Genomic DNA, 15374 nt, shown 5'->3' on the forward strand with positions numbered 1-15374 from the left:
GATGCATTGTTAAATATATTTTATTTAGAAATTGAAAAGGAGTTTATCAAATAGGCCATTTGTTTAAACTCACATCTTGATTAGGAATCTTAATAATCACAGAACATTAAGAAAACTCTCCCATAAGAGGATGATGTGGCCGTATTCTGGCAGTAATCAAATACACAAACAAACATAATCAACACAGACAAACAAGAATTAAGTGCACGTTTGTGTTGTTGCTGCTGGGGGCTCAGAGTCGACAGCCCATCCCCCCCGTCACCGTGACCGTCTCTCCAGTGATGTACGAAGCTTCGTCCGAGCACAGGAACGCGATCACGCTGCCAATTTCTGCTGGCTCGCCGATTCTGAAGGGAAACGTGAAATATAGTCATAAATTATTCACGTGTGTATATGTATATATATATAATACCAGGGACAAGTTGACGAGTGACTTGTACCTTTTGATACTGAGCTGCTTCTTGAACTCGTCCATCACGTCGTCATTTCCCCACAACTGAGACGAGACAAAGTGGTAAATTAAAAACACTTTCACCAGGAGGAACAAACGCAGGAAACAGAGAAGTGTAAACAGTAGGAGATTTGTAGGGTTTGAAGTATTAGTTATTCTTCAAACCCAAATAACTAATAATGAATCCCCCTGTCAATCCTGTCCTCACCTCAGACATTTCATTGGCTTTTTTCAAAGGGGAATTTTAATATTTTTCAATCAAGCCTTTTATTATATATACTGTTGCTGCCATTATTACTATATACTGCTACTTTATTGGTATAATAACTATCATATATAAATATATTGTATGTTATATTATATACTATATATACACTGTACTATTTTTATATACTGTCTAACATAACATTACCATCATATCATCAGTACTATTACCATCATCTTGCCCCTGCACCTTATCTACCTATTCATCTTGTGTTTCTGTTTTTATTCTTTCTACCTCAATATTTTTTATTTTATTTTATTGTATTTTATTGTATTCAAATATACCGGCTGCTATGACGACTTAATTTCCCTTCGGGGATGAATAAAGTAATCTATCTATCTATCTATCTATCTATCTATCTATCTATCTATCTATCTATCTATCTATCTATCTATCTATCTATCTATCTATCTATCTATCTATCTATCTATCTATCTATCTATATCTTATAGGTGAAAAAAATTACTTTTCTAAACTTTGGGCCCAAGTTGTAAAATACCAGAATTCCACTTTTAAAGGAAATATTATGGCTGTTACTAAATATGAACACTAGGGAGCAGCAGTGCCAACTAAATGTCTTACTTTACCTCTTTAGCTTTATCAGCATTATTACTCTGCTCCATTGTTCCCTCTAGTTTCTCTCTCTCTCTCGCTCTCTGTGTGTGTGTGTGTGTGTGTGTGTGTGTGTGTGTGTGTGTGTGTGTGTGTGTCCTCCTCACCCCAGCGCTGAAGCGGGTCCTGATGACTCCAGGGGCCACGCAGTTCACTCTGATGTTGCTCTGAGCCAGCTCGGGGGCCAACGCCCGGGTCAGACCCAACAAGGCTGTTTTACTGACGCTGTACGGACCCAGCGCCTGCAGCAACATGAATAAACTTCACTTACATTCACCACTGATTGTTCCTCCTATGGGACACAAGCACTGGGCACGATTTACTGGCCACTTGTACAATGTAAAATTAATAATTCAGAGTTGGAAAGTTAAAACAATTCAGGTGCACTGACCTGCATTGGTTGGTATCCAGCCACCGACGACACAAACACTACATTTCCACCTCTAGAAGAGAAAAACACAGACTTCAAATCATTTCAAATTCAACAGTGTTATAGTCTTTATTGTTTGCATCTTGCCGAGCACGTTCAAATGTATCATCTTCTCTCACTCACCCCCTTTTCTCCATGTGAGGCGCCACCAGCTTGGTCATGAGAAAGGCCGACTTCACATTTACAGACAGGATCTAGGAGCGGAAAAGATGTTTCATATAAATTCAAAATTGAAACACAAAGATAACGATGTATTAATTCTTCTGATTCATTCTAACCTATCCTGGTTAGCACCTTGTCCCAGACGTCCTCTGTGGAGTCCATGATGTTTCCGAAGAAAGGGTTGACCGCTGCGTTGGACACCAGGATGTCGATTCCCCCGCACTTCTCCAGAGTCTGTTTCAGGACACACAGGTTGAGATTATAAATGAGGTTATAAGTAAAAAATAATCACTGAAAGACTGAAGATTATGAGGGTTTCAGTCGACAGGAGTGTTTGATAAAACAAGAGGTTTAACTAGGGTTGCAAAGGGGCGGAATTTGGGGAATTTTGAAAAAAATAACTAAGCAAATTAAACGCTGAGCAATAAAAACATTATTGAAAACTCTATTTTAAAGATGTATGGAATGCAGCACACGCTGCACGTTGAGTTTCAACCCTCCACTGTGCATTCTTCCATCACATGCACAGATAACTCCCAGCATCCTTCACTCTACAGCAGGGCTATTGAGGCCTGCTGTAGTGTGCAGGACTAGTCAGGTAAGTTTCAATGATATCACTGGGGAAAATATATTAGCATGCTGATTGAGGATTGTTCATCTGTTCATCTAGCCTATTTCCATTCATTTATCCATCAATTGTAAAATATTTTCACAGACGATTCCAATTATTTGGCTAACTATTTATATCTCTAGCATTGCATTAGTGTTTTTTTACAAACTTTTTTCTCATCTTATTCTACAGAACAATGCCACGTGCACTATCTCATGTGTGGAGACATTTCACCCCATCCAATGTAGAAGGAAAGGCTGTGTACATTTGCAAATACTGTGCAAAGACCTATGTTAAGAATGACACAACGATGCAGAAGCATATAGTCAAGTGCCCAAAGTTTCCTCAGGTTTCAAATCAGCCTATGACAAAACAAAATGTTTATATTTATGTCTGTATATGACAAGGTAAATACAGTTAGTATAAATTATCCACAAAATGTCCAGTTTATTCCCGTTAATTCCCGTTAATTCCCATGGAAAGTTTCCAACTTTGAATATTCCCGGAATTTTGCAACCCTAGGTATAACTAACAACCCAGTCCTATTATGTTGCCTCCTCACCAGTTGAACCAGTTTCTCTCGGTCTTCCCCTTTGCCCACGTTACAGGTGGTGCCCGTCACTTGGATGCTCTGGCTCTGCAGCAGCGCCACGGCCTTGTCCACGTTGGCCTGGCGCCGGCTGCTCACCACCACGTGGGCGCCTCTCTTCCCCAGAGCCTCGGCTGCAGCCAGACCGATTCTGAGGACGGTGGATAGAGGAGCAAACATCATGAATGCGATGTTTGTTTTCACTTTCTTGAACATTAATAAAGCGTTTTCATGCATTTTTGTCAATTTCACCAGACAGGTTCAGGAGACTGGTGATTATGAGTGCGTGCAATTGATTCAGATCACAATCAAAATCAAGATCTGGTGCATTTAAATGTGGTTTCATGAGGTGACTGTTTGGCCTGGATTTAAAATGCAGGTGTCAGGAATGGTTCTTACCCATCTGTGGAGGCGGTGATGATGGCCACCTTTCCAGCCAGGCTGCTTTGGGACATGCTTCTCCGGGCAGAGACAGTGTTGGTCCTCAGGATCCTGAACACACTCCTCAACATCACCTGAGGACACAGAATGGACGTGTGTGTTAATGTGTGTGCGTGTGTGTGTGTGTGAGAACACTGGGGAAGTAGGGCAGAGGTCACCGGAGCTATGGCAGCTGAGTGACATGATCAATAAAGATTTCAGGAATTTAGGATTTTAATAAGTAATGGTGATAAACTAATGGAGACGTATTGATCCAAGCAGCAGTTATGATCCAACACTTTTTTACATGTGCAGGTAACTCGGTGCAAGTTGGTGCATTTGTGTTTATTTTGAAATCACGTAAACATGCATTAGTGCAGATGTGATCAGGAGCAGCAGCTCACCCTTCGGTTTGTGCAAGGTTCAACACGATGTTGTTCTCAGGAGGATTCGGTTAAAAACACACTCAAAGTCCAGTGTTAGGACCTTTAGCTACCGACGACTCACAGACACAGACAGTGTTTTCCGGGTAAAAGTCCCGCTGTCAAAATAAAAGCCTCCACCAAGCAGTCGCTCGTATTCTGTACTTTTAGAAATCAAATTCCCAATAAAATTAGAATGAGATTGAATTCAATGGAGGTGAAATTTGTTGTAGTATCCAAAAATAGCAACATAAAGTGGTTCGTTGTTGTATTTGTCGAAACACACAGCTGAGTCCTCTGATTTACGACGCTACTCGAGCGACCTCAAAGGCCACTTAGAAAAAAACGAGCCAATCACAGAAGCGCCTCACCGCCCGCTGCGCTCAGCCGCTCGATCTCACAACTCCCTGGATGGAGCTCACGCACGGCTCCGACACTCCACTTCCGCTTGTAGATCAGCGGAAGTACAGGTTCGCCAGGAGGGCGGCTACCGAGCTGTTGTCATCGGCGAAAGATGATTGAACGTCGATGGCCGCAGATTTTTTCACGCCTGAGAAGAAGAAGAAGTGATTCCACGCAGCGACGACGTGAAGGAAGTTTATCGTGAGAAGCTCCAGCGAGGTAACATCCTCCCGCCGCATTAGCTTCTCCATGCTAACGCTAGCTTCAGGAGCTAACGGGCTCCGGTGCTGTTACCCGGCGGTGCCATTGTTGTTTTGAACTGAACCTTAGATGAAGAGAAGTCATCTGTGTGCACCGATGCTAACTGGGATGCTAGCGTTAGCATCTAGGCCGCTAGAACGGGTATATACTGGCACTACAGCTCGCTACCAGTTCAAGTAGTCTAATGGTTTAGTCCGGGTATGCGGGCACATGCGGGTTAGGGTGCGGGTTAGCAAGCGGGTGCACGCCACTCGGTTATCTGCGGATGCTAAGCTAACGTTAGCCGAATGGAGGGGGGGAGGGCTGCGTGTGAAGTAGCGTAACTAGGCGTAGGGGGGGGACGGACAGGTGCGTCCCGGTGGCGTGTGTGTGTGGGACGTGTGGATTAACGTGCTGTGTGTGTGTGTCTGTGTGTGTCCGCGGTTTACAGTGTGTGTGATGGCGGCCGACGAGGCTCTCTCGCTGTGAGATGTCCCAGTCCCAGTCCCAGTCCCGGTCCCAGTCCCAGCTGAGCCTCGGTGGTGGCGACCAGTATGAGCCCCAGCGACCAGGACCTGTGAGATCCAGTTCCTCCTGAGGACCCCCCCCCCATCGACCCGACCACCATGTCTGTCTCCGTGAGTATTACCAGTCCTGGATCTGGATTGTGCATTTGTGCTGATTGTGACTCGAATCTGATGCACCAGGATTGTGTGTGTGTGTGTGAGATCCCTGCACCATCATATCTGCATGTATCATCTGGACACTCAACGCCTCCATTACAGTTTTGCGGGGGTCCCACATGGCCCCGGTGGTCCCCAGGGGGTTGGTTTAGAAAATGAAAGGGGGCTTGACTCCACTGGCAATTAAACCCTAAACAGTGAGGGACAGATGTGCCCCCCCCCCAGTCCCCCTCCCCCAACTCATCTCCCTCATTACCATTAAGCCCCTTGTTGTCCACTTGGTCATTGATCCCCCCCCACCGTGCCCCCCCCCTCCGCTTCATTACACAGCTGTGAATTTTCTAGTGAGTCGGGTGAATTTTCTAGTGAGTCGGCATGATAGCGTTTAGCATTTTCAGTCTTTTCATCCGTCCTCTTCCCGTCCTCTTGTCTCTCTCGGGGACGTCTTCCCTATTCACTCCTATTCACTCTCCATTCAACAACTCTCAACAATCGTCCTGTTTGTGCGTCTTCACTTGGCTCGTGTCGTGTCAATGTACTTGTTTGTGTTGCGGTGCACAGATGTGAGACACGAGCTTGTGCGACTTTAGTTTGTCGATTAAACTCCACTTCTTTAAGGCTGTGTGGTGCGTGTGAATAACTGAATGGGCTGGTCTGTGTTGTTGATGTCTCCTCTTGTCTCCTTGCCTCTCTCCTCTTGTCTCCTTGCCTCTCATCTTGTCTCCTTGCCTCTCTCCTCTTGTCTCCTTGCCTCTCTCATCTTGTCTCCTTGCCTCTCTCCTCTTGTCTCCTTGACTCTCTCCTCTTGTCTCCTTGCCTCCTCTCGTCTCCTTGCCTCTCTCCTCTTGTCTCCTTGCCTCTCTCCTCTTGTCTCCTTGCCTCTCTCATCTTGTCTCCCTGCCTCTCTCCTCTTGTCTCCTTGCCTCTCTCCTCTTGTCTCCTTGCCTCTCTCCTCTTGTCTCCTTGCCTCTCTCATCTTGTCTCCTTGCCTCTCTCCTCTTGTCTCCTTGACTCTCTCCTCTTGTCTCCTTGCCTCCTCTCGTCTCCTTGCCTCTCTCCTCTTGTCTCCTTGCCTCTCTCCTCTTGTCTCCTTGCCTCTCTCCTCTTGTCTCCTTGCCTCTCTCATCTTGTCTCCTTGCCTCTTTCCTCTTGTCTCCTTGCCTCTCTCCTCTTGTCTCCTTGCCTCTCTCCATCTTGTCTCCTTGCCTCTCTCCTCTTGTCTCCTTGCCTCTCTCCTCTTGTCTCCTTGCCTCTCTCCTCTTGTCTCCTTGCCTCTCTCCTCTTGTCTCCTTGCCTCTCTCCTCTTTTCTCCTTTCCTCTCTCATCTTGTCTCCTTGCCTCTCTCATCTTGTCTCCTTGCCTCTCTCATCTTGTCTCCTTGCCTCTCTCATCTTGTCTCCTTGCCTCTCTCCTCTTGTCTCCTTGCCTCTCTCATCTTGTCTCCTTGCCTCTCTCATCTTGTCTCCTTGCCTCTCTCAACTTGTCTCCTTGCCTCTCTCATCTTGTCTCCTTGCCTCTCTCATCTTGTCTCCTTGCCTCTCTCCTCTTGTCTCCTTGCCTCTCTCCTCTTGTCTCCTTGCCTCTCTCCTCTTGTCTCCTTGCCTCTCTCATCTTGTCTCCTTGCCTCTCATCTTGTCTCCTTGCCTCTCTCATCTTGTCTCCTTGCCTCTCTCATCTTGTCTCCTTGCCTCTCTCATCTTGTCTCCTTGCCTCTCTCCTCTTGTCTCCTTGCCTCTCCCCTCTTGTCTCCTTGCCTCTCTCATCTTGTCTCCTTGCCTCTCTCATCTTGTCTCCCTGCCTCTCTCATCTTGTCTCCCTGCCTCTCTCATCTTGTCTCCTTGCCTCTCTCATCTTGTCTCCTTGCCTCTCTCCTCTTGTCTCCTTGCCTCTCATCTTGTCTCCTTGCCTCTCTCATCTTGTCTCCTTGCCTCTCTCCTCTCGTCTCCTTGCCTCTCAGACGGTTTTAGCGAAGGCTCTGTTCGACAACACGGCCGAGAGCCCAGAGGAGCTGGCGTTCCGGAAAGGTGACATCCTGATGGTTCTGGAGCAGGTGCAGAGCGGCGGGCCGGGCTGGTGGCTCTGCTCGCTGCACGGGAGACAAGGCATCGCCCCGGCCAACCGCCTTCGACTCCTCCAGACCGCCCCGCCCCCTGGCTCGGACCCTCGCCGCGGCCCCGGGGAGGATTCTGTTTACCTGTCACCTGGTCCCACACTGGCTCGGTCGGCGGTCAGCAGCAGTGCAGAGGATGTCGATGGAGTGTATCGTTCCCCGCCCTGCGCGGGTGAGGGCAGAGGAGCGGGAGTCGCCTCGAGGCCCGGGGAGCTTCGCCGAGTCGAGGGAGGGCGCCCGCGCTCCCACTCCAGCTCTGGCACTCGGCCCAGACCCGACTGGGACGTTGGAGTGGGGGGGCGTCCGCGCTCGCCTTCTCTGAGGGGCCGAGGCACCGAACTGACAGGAACACTTTATCAGACTCCAGTGAGTCCCGTACCTCAGCACGCCAGGCAGCCTGGAGCTCTCGTGGCTGCAGAGTCGGTGTACCTCTCGCCCAGCGGAGCGCCGAGGGCAGTGGAGGAGCCGGAGGACACCACGTACTTAGTCCCTAGAGAAACACTAACAGATTCAGAGGACTGTTATCTGGTACCCAAAGGTACACCACTCGCAGGTGAAGATGTTTACCAGTCCCCAACTGGTGGAGTGGTAGCTGCAGCTGTCTGTTCTAATGGCCACTCTATGGTCAGTGGACCTAATGGTACCCCTCAGGCCAAAGTAGGCCAGGACTCACCTGGGATGTACCAAACGCCCACCCCCGTGGGAGCAAACCTTCACAGGACTCCAGCCTCACCCTTGACCCACCAGCACCCATCTCAGTTATCTTCTTCTCAAGTATCTCTCAGTGGAAAGGGAGTCTCAGCCAACCCGGCTGTCGCCAGGGTCAAACCCGGCCTGGCCTGTAACCGGGGGTCCCCATTGCTGGTCAGAGCCGGGCAGGTCAGGGGGCCTGGGTCACCGAGCTTCGCCCGCAAACCTCCTCCACCGGCACCTCCAGTGAGGGGAGTCACCAGGAAAGACGCACAGCAAGCAGCACCGACATCGGTCACTTCGAACTCTGTCCCCAAACCCACGGCTGCAGGTTTGGGGACAGAAGAAGACAAACAGAAGGAAACTCCTCAGAGTAAAGAAGAAAGGATGAATAACGGGCTGGAGAAAAGCAGCAATGCGATCAACAAAAACGGAGACAACCAGGATTACTCCGATTCTTTGGATGAACAGGTACGTGATGGAAACTTCACTTACACCCAGTGTGGTCCACCAAGGCGTGTGGTCATAACCGTTTATGTATTTGTTGCATCTGTAGGTGTATGACACTCCTCCCAGTGGCCGGTGGCAGCGCTCAGTTCCCTCTTCCCTCGGTGATGAGGACGGAATCTACGACACCCCTCGCTATGTTCCATCCCAAGCTGACTCTGAGTCGGAGGTAAAGATAAATGCTTACTTTGTGTTTCAAGGTTTTTTTTTTGTGTGTAAGAGACAGTTTACAAAGTAGAAAGTAAAGTTCCTCTCCTTCACAGAAAGCCGCGCTACTCAAACTCCGTCACCAGCAGTTCAGCCAAAACTTCCGCCCAATTGTTAGGTCACATAATGCATGTCTGGTGGCTAGTCTGGCACGCCCCATAGTAAATCCAGGTAAAGCATGTGCTGGAAGTCGGTGACTAATCAAAACAAAGTGGGCCGCCTGACCAATCAGAGCAGACTGGGCTTTGTCTGGAGTCTCTTGAGTAGATGTGTGCGTTGCTCGTTAAAAATCAACTTTAATTTATAGTTGCTGCATGTGTACACAATGTTTCTTTGCAATCTTCTTACCTCAAACATAAACCGGATAACTTTCAAATGTGTTTTGCACCTACATGTGATTTCTCTGTAACAACCACCTAGTGACACGGTGACCAGAGAGATGAGTTCTGGGAACTGTGGTGAACCGTTGAAGTCGTGTCTGTACACGTGAAGCCGTTCACCAACAACAGATGAAGATCAGATTCTCGTCGCATTTTCTTTCTCACATTCCGCTTAGTGTGTGTGTGTGTCTCCCCCCCCCCCTCCCGTCACAGCAAGGCCACACCTGTCTCAGTCTGCGCTGCCAGCCTGTCTATCCGGTCCGAGTGCTTGCTTCTATTTTCTCCCAGGCACACCCATCTGTCAGGGCTGAGCCGAGGCCGTGCCACCCCACCCCACCCCCAGCGGTCTCCCCCTTTAATGATACTCGAACACGACTGCCAGTTGTTGGATTATTTTTTCCCCCTCTTTGCCTGCAATTACTGTGTGTGGACTGCAGGCTCACCGCTTTCCCTCTTTGATGCTTAACCGTCCAAATGTGTGTCTGCCATTAGTGGTCAGTGACTCTTTGTTGCATCGACTGACGGATTTTAGTTTGACTTCACCAGTTCCAGTCAGATCACCCACTATAAACCAGTGCTCTAAAGGGCGTTTAAACGTACAGTGTCCCATTTTATTCATTCCAAACTAGCTCGACTGCTCAATGTTTCATCGTTTACACAGAAAGCCCACGGTCCAGAGAATGCATTGCGGGTATCATATTTCTTTCTAAGGTAAACAATACACCATTCAGGGTTCCTACAGTCATGAAAAACCTGGAATAGTCATGGAATTGTAAAATGTGTATTTCCAGGCCTGGAAAAGTCCTGGAAAAAAAGAAAATCCCCAAAGTTTTGGAAAAGTCATGGAAATTTGTTATATTCATATTTTCATGTCGTTCATTTACGCTGAGTTTTAAATAATTCATATGCTTTTAAAGAAATACGCTCAAAATATAAGCAGGCATACACTCTCAAACTAAGTTAATATTAGAGGGTATGTGTAAGGTATACTGTGTGCCTTAGAATTCTCATTGCTAGTTTAAATACTACATTTTGTCACGTTCTCATTTATGTTTGGACATTGAAATTTGGTTTAAAGTTGTGGAAAAGTCATGGAAATCCATATGTCAAAATGTGTATGACCCCTGACCATTTCAAACCGATTCCTTCTGTGCCCCTCCCCTCTCAGGTCTATGATGTCCCCACCATCACTCTGAACGTGTCCACGTCAGATCTTCAGCCGGACGAGGGGGACGATGAAGTCTACAGCGTCCCGACGCTCCCGGGTTTGCCTCTGGGACCCGGAGAGTCCACCATCAGTCTCTGTGGGGAGGACGCCGTGAAGGTCGGGCAAGTCTATCGGGTCCCGGCCTCTGAGAAGCGAGCCAGCAGCGGGGATCACAAACGAGACTCCACCGAGCCCGACTGCGGCATCTATGACATGCCGGCCCTGACCATCGAGGTCCTCCCTCACTCCTCCTCCTCCTCCTCCACCTCCACTCGCCGCCTCTCTTGTTCTAGTAACGGCTCCGGGGACGTGCAGTGGCGGGCTTCGCTTTCCAGCCTCGTCCACTCTGTGCTGAGCGCCGCCTCCGGCCCGGCCTCGGCTCTTACTTCACGAGACCTGGCCACCTCATTGGCTGAGATCCTGTCCACCTGGAAAGCCAGCCACGCAGGCGACCCGCCGCCACCTCTTCAGCAGGCCTGGGCTCGCCTGTCCGACCTGCTGCCGGCGTTGGCCGCCATCGGCAACGCTCCTCCGTCCGAGGGGCTCTTGACACTAGTCCAGCGGTCCCTCGAGGAAAGCGCTCTCCTCCTGCAGGCTCAGGGCCGACCCCGTCTACCTTCCCAGGAATCCCTGTCCCGCCGGCCGCTGCCCGCGCTCCCGGTGCCTGATGGGAAGTCCTCCGGAGGCGGGATGGGCTCTCGCAAAGGGAGCTGGATCCAGGAGCGCCCGCTGCCCCCGACCCCTCACCCTGCCTTCCCCTTGCCTCCTGCTCAGTCCACTGTGACTCTCACAGTGGGCCCCATCGATGGAGAAGATGATCCCAGCAATGAGTACGCCGGGATCGGCTTGACCCCGATCCCGGCCCCGGTTCCGACGGGAGACAGTGTTGGATACGTCAAACTGCAGGTCAGTTTTCGCGATGACGTAAAGGTATTTATTCCATGACCTTTGTTTCTATATTCTGATATATCTGACCTGATCTTTACCTTCCCTGTGCTCTTGATTAATGTTACCTGTAGTGATATTGTGATAAAACAATCACATGTCTCTGTAAACCTGCCTGACAGCTCTCTCCTCCCCACACTAGGGAAAACCTGATCCTCATTCTCATGTTCTGGCGGAGAACGGACTAACACACATGATCACTGCAGAGACGCGGGTGAGTCCAGTGATCACACGCAGGATCCTCACCTCCTTTGGTCTAAAAGCTGTCAGTCAATACGTCTACCTCTTTTATTGACATCCACTATTTTCAAAGTCCTGAACCACACAGAGCAAGTCTTCACAGATAAGACATTGATTCGCTCTGTGTTGACGGTGCACTCTGTTTACTAATGAGCAGTGTGACTCATTATTCCGGGCTGCAGCACCCCCCCTTGGCTCCCGACGTTGTGGAAACCCATGTTTACTCTTAACTCTATACACGCCGTGTTTATCCAGCGTTGCCAAACTTTATGTCACAATCCCCTTTGTGGATGTCTGACTCATAAATCTCTACGCTCATCTCTGTTTGCGTGGACATGACAGAATGTGTTTATCAAATCAGAGTTCCGTGTCTATCGCCCGGCACTGAGGTCACATGGTATTATTGCTCCATCTGCATTTTCTTCTGCTCCTTGCTAGATTCCTTGGTTACGCCACAGACAACTTAACAAGAGATCACTTGTAAATCTTAACAGCATTGCCTTTGCATTGAATGGAGGCTGCTGCACAATGGGGCACAGAGGAGTACAGTCATTCTCTCAGCACAGCCACTCGTTGACATCCTGTATGCATGTGTGTTGGTGTCCAACTCTCTCTGACTTAATGTTAAGCACAAGACTCTGTGCAGCTTAATTTAAAGAGAATTGACTGCACGTTGCTGATAATGTAGTTATTGTATACCTCGTGCTGAAGCTGAAAATATATCTTACTGAACTGTACACATATTAACAGCCTTCTGCCGTTATTCAATTAAGTTGTGAAGTCAAAATCAACTTGTACATACTAGAACCTTCTGTAAAACATTATCCTACTGCTTAACTAAAGTGACTCTATGATTTGACACATAAATCAGAATTTCTCCTGGTGTGGTCACATAAAGAGTCTCTTATATTGGGTATAAAGATAAATAAGTAAGTCACTATCGGTGGCTGAATCTGTCGTGTGACCTCCCTTTATGAATACCAAGTTCATCTTTCCTTCTGCAGCTCACCCCATCCCCACCTCTGCCCATGTCCCTCTCGCTGGAGGACTCGGAGCTGCTGTCCTTCTACTCGTCTCAGAGCCTGGCCCACCTCTCCTGCCTGGCCGACGCCATCGACGTGCTCTTCAGCAGCGTGCAGGGGAACCAGCCCCCCCGCATCTTCGTCGCCAGGGGGAAGAGCCTCATAGTGACGGCGCACAAACTGGTGTTTATCGGGGACACGCTCTCCCGCCTTCTCACCTCTGCCGACCTCCGGGCCAAGGTAGCCAGACACATCCCTCCTAACCATTCAGTTTGCATGACATTATTTGAGTGTATCCCTTGGATTATATCAAACTTGTCTAATAATGTAATGTGTGTTGTTATTTCTGCAGATCACAACCTCAGGGGGGCGTCTCTGCCAGGCCTTGAAGTCGGTGGTGGTGGCCACAAAGGGGGCCGCACAGAACTACCCCTCAGTATCAGCCACGCAGGAGATGGTGGACCGTGTGGCCGAGCTCTCCCAGCAAGCGGCGGGCTTCTCCACTCTGCTCCAGCGGCTGGCAGAAATATCCTGATGATATATCTCGTATCACTCGGCGATTCAAAAAAACTTTGTATAAACTACATATATATTTTCTTCTCTCTGAAATGCCTTATTTGTTGGTAGACTCTTTCGTTACCTTTCCTTGGAATGGGGGTTGGAGCAAGTGAAGTCGGACCCTGAGATGAGTGTTTGGCTGGGTTCTGCCTGTGCTGGGTCTGTCCTCCGACTGTGTGCTGGTTTCCCTTTTGTTTATATACTGACCTCTGTGCTTTGATACCGGGCACACGTGTCTTTTTTGAGTGTTAACTTATTGAATATTTGAAGTCCCTCCGTGGCTTTGAGTGTCCGTGCGGACTGCTTATCTTGGGAGCTTTACTTTATTATGTTTGCCGTATTCCCCCGACCCCCCCCTCACATGATAGCCATTTATCCTTCCTTCCTCTATTTATTTAGACACCGATCCCCAATTCCAAAAATAGCTCAGAAGGAAGCCTCACATCCTGTCTCTGGTCGTATTTGTACTGTGACACCTGAAAGGACTGTTGTGATATTCATTCAGAAACTGTTGAGGCAGCAAAGTGTTTTTGGGCTTAATATGGGAGAAGTGGAATCGGTTGTGGAGTGAGGAAGTGAGCGACTTCCATACATAATCTGTGCGAGTGTGTGTGTGTGTTGTGTTTGTGTCGTGCCAATCTCCCCCTTGGCAGGAGAAGATAATCTGCAGTACAGTTTGTAATCCACTCACTGGGGATTACATGAGTCATCTCTCAGTACACGGTCAGGTTAAATCCCTGCAGATTCTCACATGTCATGAAGACAGCCTCCTTCCCTAACAGAGATAGATGATGTATAATATATCGAAAAATAATGCAGCGACCAAGTGTGAGAGGTGATGGTCGGGGTGAGAATTTGTTCCTAATCCTGTTCTTTCCCACAGTCATGTGATATTCGAGCAGAGGCTCAGAAACCTGTTTTCCGAGGTCACCAGTCCCCACACGTTCTGTACTAATCTGCATGGTTACGTTTGTTTGACTTTGTTTGCTTTTTATGTTTATTTCCCATAAAACACACACAACACTGCATCTGCTAAGATAGTTTAAAGTCAGAAACCCGTTTGTAAAGGGAGTACGGTAGAAACTAAGGCTGGTTCTTATTAGAAACATAATTTATTGGTCATCGAAAGCCTCAGTTTGGTTATTTTTACAAGACAATATTTCAAAAAATATCCAAATGATCATAGATCCAGCCTGAGTAGAAACTGTGAAGGGAAGCACAGCCCACTTTCGAATTGAAATGGGGGAGTTTTGTATTTTACATTCATCAAACTGTGTTTTTCTGTCTCTAAGTGTTGGTTTTCATTCTCACCAGTCCTCAGGTGCACAGACAGCTCAGTCTGAAGCTGTCATGGAACTTATCGTTGACTGGAAGTGGAACAAACACGATATTTCTCACACTACACGTTAGATCGTACATGATTTACCTTCTGTATCATAAGTAATATAACCTAACCAAATCAGTATCGTCAGGGCATTGCATAATCATTTTTGTTCTAGTTGTGTGTCTCAGTATAGATCATCTTCTGTGGAGTTCAGTTTCTTCCTGCTGTTGCATTTTCTCTTCCTGCAGCGCCACCTTGTGGAGGTTTGCAGTGTTGAGTAATTGGACCTCTCCCTGCCACAACACTAATCTGTTCGTATGAAGAGAGCACGATCAGCAAGTAACCTTTAGCTACATATTTATTATGATCATTTTTACGTTTGCTTTTTACAGTTTGCATGGCTTTAACTTGCTTCAATTGTTTTATATATATGCACATCCTGCACCGGGAGGATCTACAACCAACACAACAGTTTGTTTTTTTGGAAAAAAACATCCTAAGTTACAGTTTAATAAAGATACGGCTGTATTTTCTTTTGTACAAAAAAAAGCTTCTTTTACACTACGTGAACCCATGTGAGTCTGTTTTCCATATCTTGAGGTATAGACAAGAAAACTTTTCTTCTACAGTAAAAACAGACCCAACCTACTTCTTTACGTTACACTACATTTTGATGTTTGTCTTGTATGTTCAGAATGCACAAATACATCTTTTGCAATTAAATGAAATGCGTTTGGTTCTTTTGTTATTATTATTATTGCAGTATGTGCCTTGTTGTGGTTAATTGCATGTGTGCTTTGCAGGAAACAGTGCATTTTAATTTCTTTAAAGTTTAATTTGTGAACAAAGGACAAGAAGAAACAGGATCAGCTCGGCAGTGCAACAGTTAAATGGAATT

General features: G+C 47.6%; 2 protein-coding genes across 2 annotated transcripts; one reads left to right on the forward strand and one right to left on the reverse strand.

Annotated features, from left to right (window-relative positions):
- Positions 1–4: 4 nt before the first annotated feature.
- Positions 5–4140, reverse strand: LOC133028690 (dehydrogenase/reductase SDR family member 4-like). Its single transcript, XM_061095649.1, has 9 exons — positions 3944–4140; positions 3519–3634; positions 3093–3270; positions 2053–2154; positions 1882–1952; positions 1720–1771; positions 1436–1570; positions 441–496; positions 5–347 (listed from the first exon to the last, which is right to left on the reverse strand). Exons 2-9 carry the CDS (start codon positions 3629–3631, stop codon positions 233–235), a joined length of 822 nt encoding a protein of 273 aa, XP_060951632.1. The 5' UTR covers positions 3632–3634; positions 3944–4140; the 3' UTR covers positions 5–232.
- Positions 4141–5113: 973 nt separating this feature from the next.
- efs (embryonal Fyn-associated substrate) lies at positions 5114–15204 on the forward strand. Its single transcript, XM_061095647.1, has 7 exons — positions 5114–5241; positions 7244–8557; positions 8643–8762; positions 10349–11293; positions 11475–11546; positions 12577–12834; positions 12947–15204. The coding sequence occupies exons 1-7, from the start codon at positions 5230–5232 to the stop codon at positions 13127–13129; spliced, it is 2904 nt and encodes a 967-aa protein (XP_060951630.1). The 5' UTR covers positions 5114–5229; the 3' UTR covers positions 13130–15204.
- Positions 15205–15374: the final 170 nt, after the last annotated feature.

The sequence above is a fragment of the Limanda limanda genome, chromosome 22, assembly GCF_963576545.1.
Source record: "Limanda limanda chromosome 22, fLimLim1.1, whole genome shotgun sequence".
In the NCBI taxonomy this organism is placed as follows: domain Eukaryota; kingdom Metazoa; phylum Chordata; class Actinopteri; order Pleuronectiformes; family Pleuronectidae; genus Limanda; species Limanda limanda.

Excerpts from the sequence above, each read along its gene's own strand:
- LOC133028690 (XM_061095649.1), bottom strand. The coding sequence starts at position 3,631 with ATGTTGAGGAGTGTGTTCAGGATCCTGAGGACCAACACTGTCTCTGCC. Across the intron at positions 1,571-1,719 it reads CTGGATACCAACCAATGCAG|GCGCTGGGTCCGTACAGCGT; the intron begins GTCAGTGCACCT and ends ATGTTGCTGCAG. Across the intron at positions 497-1,435 it reads GGACCCGCTTCAGCGCTGGG|TTGTGGGGAAATGACGACGT; the intron begins GTGAGGAGGACA and ends GTCTCGTCTCAG.
- efs (XM_061095647.1), top strand. Across the intron at positions 8,763-10,348 it reads AAGCTGACTCTGAGTCGGAG|GTCTATGATGTCCCCACCAT; the intron begins GTAAAGATAAAT and ends CTCCCCTCTCAG. Across the intron at positions 11,547-12,576 it reads TGATCACTGCAGAGACGCGG|CTCACCCCATCCCCACCTCT; the intron begins GTGAGTCCAGTG and ends TTCCTTCTGCAG.